General features: G+C 34.2%; 1 protein-coding gene across 2 annotated transcripts in view; it reads left to right on the top strand.

Moving 5' to 3' along the window:
- Positions 1–2,655, top strand: part of ALDH18A1 (aldehyde dehydrogenase 18 family member A1) — a 56,868-nt gene extending 54,213 nt beyond the window's left edge. For both annotated transcript variants that reach the window (XM_051981752.1, XM_051981751.1), the window contains exon 18: positions 1,625–2,655. In XM_051981752.1, the coding sequence (XP_051837712.1) occupies positions 1,625–1,806 (182 nt within the window). In that variant the 3' untranslated portion in view covers positions 1,807–2,655. The remainder of the gene's footprint in view (positions 1–1,624) is intronic.
- The last annotated feature ends 13,798 nt before the right edge of the window (positions 2,656–16,453 follow it).

Genomic DNA, 16,453 nt, shown 5'->3' with positions numbered 1-16,453 from the left:
GTGTCATGACATGCTGTTGTACAATTAAGATCAGCAAGTATGAGAAATATAAAGAAATCTGGGAGGGGGGACCTTCTGAAATAATACAAAATGAAAAAAAGCAGAACCTATGGAAAAAATACTCAATAACTGGCCACCACAAAGAAGGAAAAGTGAAGGAAAGAAAAGGAATTGAGAATAATTATGGTGGTGATGGAAAGGGCACAGCTGTTCTGTGTTCTTATATGAACTTAAGTACAGGCATATCATTGTGCAAAGGTAATGAGCTGTATGTATGTTCAATTTAAGTTTTTAAAGAAATTCTTTTTTAAAAGAACAAAAAGAAGATAGTTGCCTTGGAATACTGCCATTTAAAGCTTTGCAATAAGGTTAAATAAGAATTTAACATTTGGAAGAAATAAAGAGGAGAGAAAACAAAGGATATTATATATACTATCATGCAGTCATGGTTCCCTCAGTTGTACAAAGGAGTGGGACAAAATGTCTGCTTGTAGGCCAGATTTAGTCATTTTAATTTTATTTTGTTGTAATTTTTATTTGTTGGTGGATATTTCCTTTTATCTTTTTATAGTCATTGTGTATATTGTTTTCCTTGTTCTTATTAACTTCATTTTATATTAGTGCATATATACATTGTTCCAATGCTTTTCCTATTCTTCATATTCAGCATTTCCTATAGTACAGTTAAATCCCATTATATTCATGTACCATTCTGTATTTAACTATTTTCCCAGTTAATGGGTTTGTTTGCAGTTCTTTTCTACCATAGAAAATGCTGCTACAAATATTTTGGTATAGCTGTCTTTTTGGTTCTTTTCTTTTTTCCCATCAAAATGTGTTTCCCAAAGTTTTTCCTTTGGTTCTTTTTTCTCTCAACTCTTTCTCTTTTAGTAATCTTATTTACTCTTATGGCTTCAGCTAACACCTTTATACAAATGACTCCCAAATCTGTATCTCCAGCCCTAATATCCCTCCTGAAATCCAGACTCACAGTTTTAGCTGACCCCAACATTTGTTTTATCTGAGTGTCCTGCTGACATGGCAAATTGTATATCTCAAACTTATTTCAAGGTCTTTCCCTGTAAATTTGCTCCATCTTTCCAATCCTATTGTTTCTATTTGTGGCACCACTGTTCACTCTTTCTTGACTATTTCCTGTCCTTCCCTTCTGTCTAGCCAATGACCAGTCCTTCCACCTCCAGAATATTTTTCCATGCCCACTGCCACCACCTAGGATGGGCCTTCCCTGGTTCTTTGAAATTATCTTCCAACATTAGGTGTTTGTGTGTCTGCCATGTCTCCCTACTATTCTGCAAGGTCAATGAAGGCAGGGACTGTACCATATATAAACATTATGTTTTCCCTTATGCTTAACATTGAGCTATGAACACAGGAGTCACGTAATAAGTGTTGAAGTTGAAATGGTCAACAAACCAGAGTTGAGTGGGACCTACTTGGAAGAATAGTTAGGAGGAATTGGTTCAGTGTAGAAGTGAAATGGGGGAGAGGGGGCAATCACAGAAAAGTTGGAAAACTGGGGTGAATGAGGACCTGCTCTTGAGAGGGAAGTGAGTCTAGAAAGCTTATTCGTTAAGTGGTATTCTAATTTTAATTTTTTTTTCAGGTGCAGAAGTAGGAATCAGCACTTCTCGAATCCATGCCCGGGGACCAGTAGGACTTGAAGGATTACTTACTACTAAGTGGCTGCTTAGAGGACAGGACCATGTTGTATCTGATTTCTCAGAGAATGGAACTTTAAAATATCTCCATGAAAACCTTCCCATCCCTCACAGAAATATCAATTGAGAGCATGCAGGAAGACATGGGAGGGCCTTCCAAGAGCATTTCATTGCTAAAATCCAGTGATAAGACAAGACTGTCTCCAATTCCTTGGTGGTTTTTTGCTGTTTTGAGGTACACCAGGAAGCTTTTTGGGTTGTTTTGGCCTGTGCAGTAGAAGACAAGATGTACCTGCTACACCACATACTCTACTTTGCCAGTTAGAAAGTACATTTGCTGCAGATAGTACCTTCCCCTTCTCAAATTGATTTTCTTTAAATAATTTAAATTGGTGCTGGTGATTCTTAGAGAAAAAAAATGGACAGTTGGTTTCCTCTTTTTACCTTTTTACTGCCTCAGTGAGGTAAAGATTCCTCTTGGACGTTTTTTCCAGTACTGTATCCTATGGTCCTAATAGCTTTTTTTTTTATTCCAGATATCATCATTTTACTAGAAGAGGAAACATTTGGTACTCTTTAAAGACTTGTTTCTCTTCAGCTTTTCATTAGAAAAATCAGATACAAATTGACTAAATTATTGAATCATTAAATTTTATTTTTTGTATTTATTTGTCAAATGAATATTCCAGATATGTGCTTATTTGTCTTTGACTAAGAGGGCTCTACATTCATTATAAGTGATTTATTTTGTTAACTCTAAGAGAGAAACTACATGCTGTAACATTTAGGAGTAGCTATTTCCACTATAGAGAAGGGAGGCAGTTTTTTTGCATCAGTTATGGTCAGGAATTTTATATGAGTTGTTTATTATCCCTCCCATTCCCTGATCTCCCCCCCCAAAAAAAAAATAACTAAAGGAATATTTTAATACTCTAAATTTTTTCCCTTTTTTAAAAATAAAGCTCTTACCAAAAGATATTGTGTGATGAAAGTTTTCTGTCTTGCCTAGTTATTACTGATCTATTCATTTTCACTCATTCGCTGCTTTTTTGAGCTCAACCCAAGGAAAGCCCCTCCTTAGGACTCTTCTCACATTTTTTTTTCCATCCAACTAGAAAATACACTGGACATTATTATATTACTATATGTGGGAGCACTCTCCATAGGGGCTATCATAAGGGACCCTACATTTTCATTTGAAATAAAGTTAGCCCAAGGGCAGCTAGGTAGCACAGTAGACAGAACACCAGCCCTGAAGTCAGGAAGACCTGAGTTCAAATCTGGCCTCAGACACATAACACTTCCTAGTTGTATGACCCTGGCAAGTCACTTATCCCCAATTGCCTCAGCAAAAAATTAAAAAATAAAAATAAATTTAGTCCAACAGGAATAACCAGAAGAATATTTTTTAAAATCCTATTGTGCCATTATCAAAGCCTATTTTTTTTAATTTTTTATTTAATAATTACTTTATATTGACACTCGTTTCTGTTCCGATTTTTTTTCCCCTCCCTCCCTCCACCCCCTCCCCTAGATGGCAAGCAGTCCTTTATATGTTGGATATGTTGCAGTGTATCCTAGATACAATATATGTTTGCAGAACCGAACAGTTCTCTTGTTGCATAGGGAGAATTGGATTCAGAAGGTATAAATAACCCGGGAAGAAAAACAAAAATGCAGATAGTTCACATTCGTTTCCCAGTGTTCTTTCTTTGGGTGTAGCTGCTTTTGTCCGTCATTTATCAATTGAAACTCAGGTCTCTTTGTCAAAGAAATCCACTTCCATCAAAATATGTCCTCATACAATATCGTTGTCGAAGTGTATAATGATCTCCTGGTTCTGCTCATTTCACTTAGCATCAGTTCATGTAAGTCTCGCCAGTCCTCTCTGTATTCATCCTGCTGGTCATTTCTTACAGAACAATAATATTCCATAACATTCATATACCACAATTTACCCAGCCATTCTCCAATTGATGGGCATCCATTCATTTTCCAGTTTCTGGCCACTACAAACAGGGCTGCTACAAACATTTTGGCACATACAGGTCCCTTTCCCTTCTTTAGTATTTCTTTGGGATATAAGCCCAATAGAAACACTGCTGGATCAAAGGGTATGCACAATTTGATAATTTTTTGGGCATAATTCCAGATTGCTCTCCAGAATGGTTGGATTCGTTCACAACTCCACCAACAATGCATTAGTGTCCCAGTTTTCCCGCATCCCCTCCAACATTCATCATTATTTTTTCCTGTCATCTTAGCCAATCTGACAGGTGTGTAGTGATATCTCAGAGTTGTCTTAATTTGCATTTCTCTGATCAATAATGATTTGGAACACTCTTTCATATGAGTGGTAATAGTTTCAATTTCATCCTCTGAAAATTGTCTGTTCATATCCTTTGACCATTTATCAATTGGAGAATGGCTTGATTTCTTATAAATTTGAGTCAGTTCTCTATATATTTTGGAAATGAGGCGTTTATCAGAACCTTTAACTGTGAAAATGTTTTCCCAGTTTGTTGCTTCCCTTCTAATCTTGTTTGCATTAGTTTTATTTGTACAAAGGCTTTTTAATTTGATGTAATCGAAATTTTCTATTTTGTGATCAGTAATGGTCTCTAGTTCATCTTTGGTCACAAATTTCTTTCTCCTCCACAAGTCTGAGAGATAAACTATTCTATGTTCCTCTAATTTATTTATAATCTCGTTCTTTATGCCTAGGTCATAGACCCATTTTGATCTTATCTTGGTATATGGTGTTAAGTGTGGGTCCATGCCCAAAGCCTATTTTTTAATCTTTATATATAACAGCACCAAGTATAATGCTTCATAATTGGAAATTGTTAAATGTTGAATAGGTGATATGTTTTAGAGATAAGTCAATGATTCTGATCAATATATCTATTCCTCAGGGCAATTTATTAGATGCTGAGAAGTCAAATTCAGTTTAACAAATAAAACATAACAAATAGATGTGGTCAACTCTGGCCACAAAGGTAAACAGAGCTTCTTTAAAGATGGCAAAGAATTGTGAATTTTGCAGGAACCCCTAATGAGGCAGCTATTTTTTGCCCAGACTAAAAATCATGAGAATGAGGCTTTAGGGGGTAGAAAACCATCCTTGGATTCCTGAGAAGGAAAACAAAATGCAAGCAAACATCACCAGAAAGCATGAAAATGCTATGTTGTGATCCACATTCAGTTCCCAGGGTCCTCTCTTGGGGTGTATGTGGCTTTCTTCATCACTGAACAATTGGATCTGATTTGAATCATCTCAGTGTTTTTCTGGCTACTTGTAATATTTTTTCTTTGGTGTGATAGTTCTGAAATTTAGTCACAATATTCCTTGGAGTTTTAATTTTGGGATCTCTTTCAGGAGGTGATACTAAAGGAGGGAAAATAGCCCACATGTTTGTCACAGCCCTTTTCTTATCAAGTGCTCTTGGATAGGTTGACCAAATATAATAAAGATGACAATACTACCTAATCTATTTATTTAGTGCTATACCAATCAAACTCCCAAGAAAAATATTAAAGAGATTACAGAAAATCATCCCCAGGATAATACACCATGATCAAGTGGGATTTATACCAGGATTGCAGGGCTGGTTCAATATTAAAAATATATATATATTAGCATAATTGACTATTTTATATCTCTGGATGCTTACTTGCATAAAACAGTAGCATCTATTTAAAAAAATCTATTTAAGCATCATATGTAATGGGGATAAACTCGAACCATTCCCAATAAGATCAGGAGTGAAACAAGGTTGCCCACTATCACCATTACTATGCTAGCTTTGGCGATAAGAGATGAAAAAGAGATTAAAGGATTTAGAGTAGGTAAGGAGGAAACCAAATTATCACTCTTTGCTGATGATATGATGTATACTTAGAGAACCCTAGAGAATCAACTAAAAAACTATTAGAAACAATCCACAACTTTAGCAAAGTTGCAGGATACAAAATAAATCCACATAAATCATCCGCATTTTTATATATCACTAAAAAAATCCAGCAGCAAGAGATAAAAAGAAAAATTCCATTTAAAATAACTATCAATAGTATAAAATATTTGGGAATCTATCTGCCAAGGAAAAGTCAGGAATTATATAAGCAAAATTACAAAACACTTTCCACACAAATAAAGTAAGATCTAAATAATTGAAAAATATCAAGGGCTCTTGGATAGGTTGACCAAATATAATAAAGATGACAATATTATCTAACCTATTTATTTAGTACTATACCAATCAAACTCCCAACAAACTATTTTGCTGACCTAGGAAGAAATAACAAAATTCATCTGGAAGAACAAAAGAACTAATAAAAAAAAAATCAAATGAAGGTGGCCTAGCTGTACCAGATCTAAAACTATAGGATAAAACAGCAGTCATTAAAGCCATTTGGTACTTGCTAGGAAATAGACTAGTTGATCAATAGACTAGGATAAGTTCACAGGACAAAATAGTCAATGACTACAGCAATCTAGTCTTTGAAAAACCCAAAGACCCCAGCTTTTGGGATAAAAATTAACTATTTGACAAAAACTGCAGGGAAAATTAGAAACTAGTATAGCAGAAACTAGGCATTGACCCACACTTAACACTGTATACCAAGATAAGGTCAAAATGATAAAGACATTAAGGATGATACTATAAGCAAATTAGAAGAACAATTTCCCAGATCTGTGGAGAAGGGGGAAATTTAAGGCCAAAGAAGAACTAGAGAACATAATGAAACACAAAAATTAGAAAGCTTTTGCACCAACAAAACGAATGCAATCAAGATTAGAAGGGAAGTAGAAAGCTGGGGAAAATTTTTGACATCAAGTGTTTTTGATAAAAGTTTCATTTCTCAAATATATAGAAGATTGACTCAAATTTATAAGAATGCTATCCATCTCCATCTGATAAATGGTTAAAGAATATGAATAGACACAATTTTCAGGTAAAAAAAATTAAAATCATTTTTAATCATATGAAAAAGTGCTGTAAACCACTAATTTTTAATGAAGCTTTTTATTTTCAAAACATATGCATGGATAATTTTTCAACATTGACCCTTGCATAGCTTTGTGTTTCAGATTTTCCCCTTCTTCCCCCCACCCCATCCCTTAGATGACAAGCAATCCAATATGTGTTATACTTGTCTAAACCACTATGGATTAGAGAAATTCAAATTAAGGCAACTCTGAGGTACCACTTCACACCACTCAGATTGGCTAACATGACAGGAAAAATAATGATAAATGTTGGAGGGGACATGGAAAAACTGGGACACTAATGCATTGTTGTGAATTGATCCAACCATTTTGGAGAGCACTTTGGAATTATGCTCAAAGAGCTATCAAACTATGCATATCCTTTGATCCAGCAGTGTCTCACCTGAGTCTATATCCCAAAGAGATCATAAAAAAGAAAAAAGGACCCACATGTACAAAAATGTTTGCAGCAGTTCTTTTTCAAGTCAAGGCACTGGACATTGAATGGATGCTCATCAATTGGGGAATGGTTGAATAAGCTATAGTATATGAACATAATGGAATGTTGTTGTTCTATAAGAAATGATCAGCAGGATGATTTCAGAAAGGCCTGAAGAGACTTACAATAACTGATGTTAAGTAAAATTAGCAGAATCAGGAGGTCATTGTACATGGCAACATGTGGTGATCACACTGTGGTGGACTTGCCTCTTTTCAACCATGAGGTTATTTAAGGAAATTTCTATAGACTTGTGATAGAAAGTGCTATCCACATTCAGACAGAGAACTATGGAGATTAAATGTGGATCAAAATATAGTATTTTCACCTTTTTCTTGTTTGCTAGTTTTTTTGTCCTTTCTCATGGTTTTTTTTCCCTTTGATCTGATTTTTCTTGTACAGTATGATGAATATGGAAATAGGTTTAACCTGTATCAGATTGCTTGCTATCTTGGGGAGGAAGGAGAAGAGAGGAAAGGGAGAAAGAAAGCACAAAAATTCAGAACAAAACTGTCTTCACATGTATTTGGAAAAATAAAATACTATTAAAATTTAAAAATGAATAAAAATAATATCCCCCCATTACATGTCTAGTCAATTTTTAGCATCGTTTTTTTACAAATTTTGATGAACTCAGATTTTGAGTTCTGAATTTTTCTCCCTCTCTCCCTTCTCCTTTTTCCAAAAATTGTAGGCAATTTGATATAGGTTGTACATGTACTATCATGTGAAAGAAGAAAAAAAACAAGATAAAGATTATAGAAAGTAAAAAAAAATTTTTGATCTTCATTCAGAGTCCATCAATTCTTTATTTGAATGTAGATAGATAGCATTTTTTTGTCAATGCTTTTGTGAAAGTTTTGGATCCTTGTATTGCTGAAAAGAGCTGAATCCTTCATAGCTGATCCTCACATAATGTTGTTGATATTGTTTTCTTGGTTCTGCTCATTTCACTTTACAGCAGTTCATAAATTCTTTCCAGGTTTTTCTAAAATCTGCCTATTTATCATTTCTTGATGCATAACAATATTCCATGACGTTCATATACTACAACTTGTTCAGCCATTCTTCAAATGATGAGAAATTTCCATTGCCAATCTCAATTTCCAATATTTTGTCACCACAAAAAACAAAAGGTTGCCATAAATATTTTTGCACATATAGGTCCTTTCCCCTTCTTTATGATCTTTTGCCCTGTAGGCATAGTTCCAAATTGTTTTTTTCAGAATGTTTGAATCAGTTCACAACTCCATCAACAATGCTTTAGTGTCCCAGTTTTCCCATATCCTCTCTGACATTTATCCTTTTTTTTGTCATATTAGCCAATCTTATACATATGAGGTAGTAAGTCAAGAGTTCTTTTTACTGCATTTCTCTAATCAAAAGTGATTTAGCGTACTTCTTCATATGTCTATATATAGCTTTGATTTCTTCATCTGAAAACTTCCTTTTCTTATTTGTTAATCATTTATCAATTAGAGGATAATTTGTACTATAAATTTAACTCAATTCTCTATATATTTGAAAAACGAGACTTTTATGGGAAAAGCTGACTTTTTTTTCATAATTCCTTTGAATTACTCTTTCTTTTCCCAGTTTTTCTCTTACCTCTTTTATATGATTTTAAAGTTCCTTTTTGAACTCTTCAATGAGTTCTTTCAGGACTTAAGAACACTTTCAATTATTCTTTGGAGTTTTGCCCATAGGTGTTTTGAAATTGTTTTTCTTTTGTAAATTTGTGTCTTGGTCTTCCCTGTCACCATAATAATTTTCTATGCTCTATGCTATTCTTGATTTTTGCTCATTTTTTTGGTCTTTTCCATTCTTTTAAATTTGAGCTCTGCTCCCAGTGTGGAAGGGGCACTATCTCAGGCTTCTTGTGACAGACCCTAGCCACTTACCTGGTACTGCACTGATGTTGCCCTGAGATCCTTGGAGGACCCTCATGTCTAGTGCTGCACTGAAGGTATTCAGGAGAGGGGAGATGGCTCACATGCCTAGAGGCCATAGGGATCTGTTGCTTACTTGGTGCTCTGCTGGGGTTCTAGTGGTGGTGTATAACATGTCGTGAAGCCAGTAGAGTATTTTTGTAACTTTCCATAGTTACACAGAAGCAAGTGGAAGTCTGGCCTCTGGAGGTTGCCTATTTGCCCAGGGCTATGCTAAAGCCTGTTGGAGGGTCATGCTGGCAGCTGCCTGTTTCGTTTGGAACAGGTAAGATTAGAGTCTACCTGTTTACCTAGAGCTGTGCTGAAGCACTAAAAGTTTCCCTGGCTGTGGTAAGGTATGTGAGAAGTCCTGCTATTGACATCTGCCTGCTCCTCCACTGCACTGGGTCTCAGAATTTATTGTCTTATCTACTAGGATTGTTGTGAGGATCAAAAGGGTTGTTTCTAAATGCCTGTCACACAATAGGTGCTTAATAAATGTTTCTTTTCTCCTCTTCCTCTTGGTTCTTCTTCCTCTCATTTAACAAGAATAATTAAGTAAAACACTCATAGATTGATCATCTCTGGGAATGATTATCAAAAATTAGAAGCATGATTCATCATCAGTCTTTTGGATTTGTGGCCAATCATCAGAGTTCTTAATTCTTTTGAAGTTGTTTTGCTTTCGTTTGTTTGCTGTGTTGTAACCAATGTATATATTTTTTTGGTTCTGCTCACTTCATTCTATATCAGTTCATACTGGTCCTCCCAAGTTTCTCTGAATCTATTCCTTTCATAATTTAAAAATTACAATTAGTTTTTATATAATGCCTACTATGTGTCAAGCACTTTATAAATATTATCTTATTCAATCAGTTCAACATAATTCCATCATATTTCTATGAAATAATTTGTCTAATTCTTCAATTGATGGGTACCAACTTGGTTTCTGGTTCCTTACACAAAAGTGCTACTGTATATTTAACATTGTGTCTGAAACATAAAGCTTATTGATTTTCTTTTCCGTTTCTTTGATCTACTTGAAATATAAGCCTAGTAGTTTTATTAATGAGTCAAAAGTTATCCATAGTTTAATGACTTGAAGTATAATTCTGAATTGTTTTCCAATATAGTTAAGCCATTTTTCAGCTCTATCAATATTGCATTAGTGTGTCTGCCCTCCAACTTTTTCAACAATTGTCATTTTACTTTTCCTTGGTGGGGGATCATTTTTGCCAATCTGATGAAGATGAGGTGAAACCTCAGGGTTATTTTAATTTTCATTTCTCTTGTTAGAAGTGAATTGGAGTATTTTTCCCTTATGGTTGATAATAGCTTAGGTTTCTTTCATTTTTTTACCCAGTTAATATAAAGAAACTGTTTTCTTTCCCTTTTGCTATTGGCTTTTTCTATACAGAAGTTGTTAGGTTTTATATTTTGTAATCCAAATTGTCCATCTTCTTTTGTGATCCTCTTTATTCTTTATTTGGTCGAGAATTTTTTTCCCCATTCCATAGATGCAAAAGGAAATCTTTTTTCTTCATCCTCTAATTTGTTTATGCTTTGCTCTTTTATATCTGCTACTGCTAAAAATTTTTAATCCCCTCTCTTTTTTCATTTTTTTTCCTTTGAGATCCTAGATCTTTTGCTCTTCCAGATGAATTTTGCTATCATTTTTTCTAGTTCTGTTAGACAACTCTATGGTAGTTTGATCAGTATAATACTGGATCTTGTACATTAAATTTAGTAGTATTATCATTTTGTTATATTGGCTCAACCAAAAGTAATTATTATCATTCCAATTACCTAAATCTATTTTTGTAAAAAATATGATTTAAATTTGTATTAATAGAATTCCTCTTGGGGTTTTTTTGGTGTACAAGTCCTAAATATCTTATATATTCTATAGTTAATTTGAATATAATTTCTTTTTTTTTATTTCTTTCTGCTTGATTTTTTTTAGCTAAAGAGAATGACCAGTGATTTTTGTAGATTTATTTTATATCTTTCAACATTATCAAAGTTATACATTTCAGTTTATTTTTCATTGTATCTCTAAGTAAACATCACGTGATCCATAAAAAACTGTTTTTTATCTTTTTGTTTATGTTAATGTCATCAATTTTTTTCTTATTGTTATTAATAGTATTTCTAGGACTATACCAAACAATAGTGATAGTAGACATACTTACTTTCTTTCCAACTGATTTGAAAAACCTCTCTAATGTTTTCTTTTAGAGGTAATGCTAGTTCTTGGTTTTAAGTGGATATTATTTATTATATTAGGAAATGGTCTATTTTACATGCGTTTTAATGTTTAAAAGAGTATTATATTTTTTCAATAGCCTTTTCTTTATCTGTTCATGTAATTATGCAATTTTATTGTTTTGTTATTAAGATGGTCTATTATGTTTATAGTCATCCTAATATTTATCCAACCTTGCATTCTTGGCATAAATACAAATCATTCATAATGTATGATCTTTTAAATATATTATAATCTCTTCACTAGTATTTTATTCAATATTTTTGTGTTGACATTCATTTAAATTATAAATCTGTAGATTTATTTCTCTGCTTTAACTCTCCCTGATTTAGGTATCAGTACCATATTTGTGACACAAAGGAGTTTTGTAGGAGATCTTTCCCTATATTCACTAACAATTCGTATAACATTTGAATGGATTGTCCTTTGGCTATTTGACAAAAATTCCAGGCAATTATTCTTTTTCTTTGAAAAGAGAGCTATAGGATTTAAAAATTGGAAGGAAGCCTAAAAATAATTTGGACTGCTTTCGTAAAAGGTCACTTTAATAGCTCTCTAGTGGACAGAAGCTCTTTCTTATGGACCTCATATCCTGACCTTTTGAATATTCAATGGATGAAGCACTCCATGTGTGAGGTTCACCACAAAGGCTAATCTGGCTAACTTCTTTCCTCCTCACCTAGTTACTGTATTTCTCCTCCTATCTCTGTACATTTGCACTGACTATTCTTAATGCTTGGAATTCTCTTTTCCTTTAAGACTCACCTCAAGCATTATCTCCTACATGAAGTCTTTCCTGCCACTCCCAGCTCTTAGTAAACTCATTTCCTAAGTTACTTTGTATTTATTTTTATTTATTTTGTTTATACTTATATGTGAATACAGTTTCTCCTCCAGTAGAATGTAAGCTTCTTGAAAGCAGGGTTTTTTTCATTTTTTGTCTTCATGCTCTAGTATCTGGCCCATGGTAGACACTAATCAATGCTTTTGGATTGATAAAATCAGGATTTAGTGACTTAGGATAAGCTTGCCATGATACTGGCTAGATAGTATCTATTCCTGACAGGTCCCAGATATAGTGAGGAATCATGGATGTTTTGTTTTGTTTTGTTTTTCCTAAAATAGGGATTCTCAATTCTCCCTGTGCAGCGGGAAAACTGTTCGGTTCTGCAAATATGTATTGTATCTAGGATATACTACAACATATTTAACATATATAGGACTGCTTGCCATCTTGGGGGGGGGAGGAGGGAGGGAGGGGAAAAAACGAAACATAAGTGATTGCAAGGGATAATGTTGTGTAAAAATTATCCTGGCATGGATTCTGTCAATACAAAGTTATTATTAAATAAAATAACATTTTTTAAAAATGAAAAAAAAAAAAATAGGGATTCTTAACCTGCAGTCTCATGGACAGATTTCAGGGGATCTGTGAACTTATATAGGAAGGGAAAATTTTCATCTCTTTTCACTAACATTGGTTTCCTTAGCAATCATATGTCTTTTATTTTATATATTTAAAAACATTATTCTGAGAAAGAATCCATAGGCTATACCAGGCTGCCAAAGGAATCCCTTGATACACAAAAAGATTTATGTTTTTAAGGAACTTTTCTCCTTTTATTTCCATTATGACAAGGCCATGTGGCCCAGAGTCAGGAAAACCAAGTTCCTATAACCAAGCTAATGATGTGTTAATTTCTCTATGCCTTTCAACTAAAAGATTATAGGTGAACTAGTTGCAAACCTGCCTAAGTGAAGGGAGTTTCCATTGCTGGAATTCCCTACAAGACCTTTCTATTCATTTGTCAAGGAACAAAGTAACAATTTTTTTCAACAGTGTTTATATGCTATTTTGGAGTCTATGATTGATTTAGTCACACTGACAGAGACATGAAAAAGATCTGAAAAATATTCTGGTATTTGCAGTTTAGTGCAAAGCAAAGAACACTTGACTGGGAATCAGGGCATTTGGATTCTGGTTCCAGCTCACCCACTGAATGACAATATAACTTCTGGCACATCACTGAAAGCTCTGGGTTTCAGTTTCCTCATAAGCTGAAGGAGAGGGCTAGTCCAGATCATGTCTAGGATTCCTTCCAGTTTTTAAATTCTATGGTTCTCTTTTCATAGAAAAAGTATAATTGCCTGAAATGTTTGTCCAATTTTCAGTGATCCCTTGGACCTCTAAAAGCAAAATCAAGGCACTTTTATTCACTTGGTTGTTGTAGTGCCTCAGAAGTAACCAACCTCTTCAGGACCAACATTACAAACTCAAATCTTTTGACATACACCACAGTCTTCCTATGTCTTCTATTTCATTATTAGTAGCTTAAAACAATATGCCTATTTCCTGGAAGAGTGACTCAATGCAAGGTATGTTGCTCATCATCTCAACACTCAGCTGCAATAAGCTTTATCTGAGCACACTGTCAGAGAAGCTGTGCTGCTTGAAATGATTCATTAAAATTTTAGAAAGTAGTTAGTATCTAAAGTACCATGGGGCTTAATGTCAATTTTTTTAAATTAAAATTCAGTTCTTTGGCCTTTCTAAATAAAAATAAAAGGAGACATGATTATCTTTGTTTTTTTTTTTTCTATTTTTTTCTCTCTTTTTTTTTATTTAATAATTACTTTATATTGACACTCGTTTCTGTTCCGATTTTTTTTTCCCTCCCTCCCTCCACCCCCTCCCCTAGATGGCAAGCAGTCCTTTATATGTTGGATATGTTGCAGTATATCCTAGATACAATATATGTTTGCAGAACCGAACAGTTCTCTTGTTGCATAGGGAGAATTGGATTCAGAAGGTATAAATAACCCGGGAAGAAAAACAAAAATGCAGATAGTTCACATTTGTTTCCCAGTGTTCTTTCTTTGGGTGTAGCTGCTTTTGTCCGTCATTTATCAATTGAAATTCAGGTCTCTTTGTCAAAGAAATCCACTTCCATCAAAATATGTCCTCATATAATATCATTGTCGAAGTGTATAATGATCTCCTGGTTCTGCTCATTTCACTTAGCATCAGTGACATGATTATCTTTGAATTGTTTGGGTGATTATGAAAGCCCCTGGAATCTCTAGTTTTTGTTTTTGTGTATTCCTTAACAATCAGAAATTACAAACTTACAATATTAAGATTGCCATTACTTTGATTATACCTGGACATGCTAGAGGAAGAAGGATTTCTGGAACTTGTTCAAATATTTAATCCTTTCAGAGAGATTTCTTTTTTTTATTTTTGTTATAGCTTTTTATTTACAAGATATATAATGGGTAATTTTTCAGCACTGACAATTGCAAGACCTTTTGTTTCAATTTTTCCCCTCCTTCCTCCTACCCTCTGCCCCAGAGGGTAGGTACACCAATACATGTTAAAAATGTTAAAGTATATGTTAAATACAATATAATATATACATGTCCATACAGTTAGTTTGTTGCACAAGAAGAATTGGACTTTGAAATAATGTACAATTAACCTGTGAAGGAAATAAAAAATGCAGGTGGACAAAACCAGAGGATTTGGGAATTCTATATAGTGGTCCTTAGTCATCTCCCAGAGTTCTTTCACTGGGTGTAGCTCGTTCTATTCATTCTTGAACAAATGGAACTGATTTATTTCATCTCATTGTTGAAGAGAGCCACGTCCACCAGAATTGATAATCATATAATATTGTTGTTGAAGTATATAATGATCTCCTGATCCTGCTCATTTCATTCAGCATCAGTTCATGTCAGTCTCTCCAGGCCTTTCTGAAATCATCCTGCTGGTTACAGAACAATAATATTTCATAACATTCATATATCACAATTTATTCAGCCATTCTCCAATTGATGGGCATCCACTCAGTTTCCAGTTTCTGGCCACTACAAAGAGGCTTGCCAAAAACATTCTTGCACATACAGTTCCCTTTCCCTTCTTTAGTATCTCTTTGGGGTATAAGTCCAGTAGTAGCACTGCTGGATCAAAGGGTATGCACAGTTTGATAACTTTTTGAACATAGTTTCAACCCACTCTCCAGAATGGCTGGATGTGTTCACAATTCCACCAACAATGTATCAGTGTCGCAGTTTTCCCACATCCCCTCCAACATTCAGCATTATCTTTTCCTGTCATCCTAGCCAATCTGACAGGTGTGTAGTGGTATCTCAGAGTTGTCTTAATTTGAATTTCTCTAATCAATAATTATTTGGAACACCTTTTCATATGGCTAGAAATAGTTTCAATTTCTTCATCTGAAAATTGTCTGTTCATATCCTTTGACCGTTTATCAATTGGAGAATGGCTTGATTTCTTATAAATTAGAGTCAATCCTCTATATATCTTGGAAATGAGGCCTTTATCAGAACCTTTGACTGTAAAAATGTTTTCACAGTTTATTGTTTCCCTTTTAATCTTGTCTGCATTAGTTTTGTTTGTACAAAAGCTTTTCAATTTGATATAGTCAAAATATTCTATTTTGTGATCAATAATGATTTCTAGTTCTTCTTTGGTCACAAATTCCTTCCTCCTCCACAGGTCTGAGAGGTAAACTGACCTATGTTCTTCTAATTTATTTATAATCTCATTCTTTATGCCTAGATCATGAACCCATTTTGACCTTATCTTGGTGTACAATGTTAAGTATGGGTCAATGTCTAGTTTCTGCCATACCAATTTACAATTTTCCCAACAGTTTTTGTCAGTGAATTCTTATCCCAAAAGCTGAGGTCTTTGGCTTTGTCAAACACTAGATTATTAAAGTTATTGACTATTTTGTCCTGTGAACAAGGCCCAGATTTCAAATAGAATTCCTAACAGTATTGTTCTTTTGAATATTATAACTTCCTGTAGGAAGACATCATTCCTAGACCATGAAATGCATCAGTTATGTAATTTTTATCATGACAACCTTCCAAAATAATTTTCCTTTCATCCCACCCACAGCTCCAGCAAAATAGTCATCTTCTCCAAGAAATAGGCCAATATCGTAATGCTATTTCTTTTGGAACAGACCTTAAAATTAATTTTAAAAAAGTTCTTGTCTTTGGGTGTGTGTGTGGGGTGTGTGTGTGTGTGTGTGTGTGTGTGTGTGTGCTCGCACGTGTGCT

Source organism: Antechinus flavipes, chromosome 2, assembly GCF_016432865.1.
Source record: "Antechinus flavipes isolate AdamAnt ecotype Samford, QLD, Australia chromosome 2, AdamAnt_v2, whole genome shotgun sequence".
Classification (NCBI taxonomy): domain Eukaryota; kingdom Metazoa; phylum Chordata; class Mammalia; order Dasyuromorphia; family Dasyuridae; genus Antechinus; species Antechinus flavipes.
Note: the sequence above shows the minus strand (reverse complement) of the source record. Positions and strands in the feature narration are given on the sequence as shown.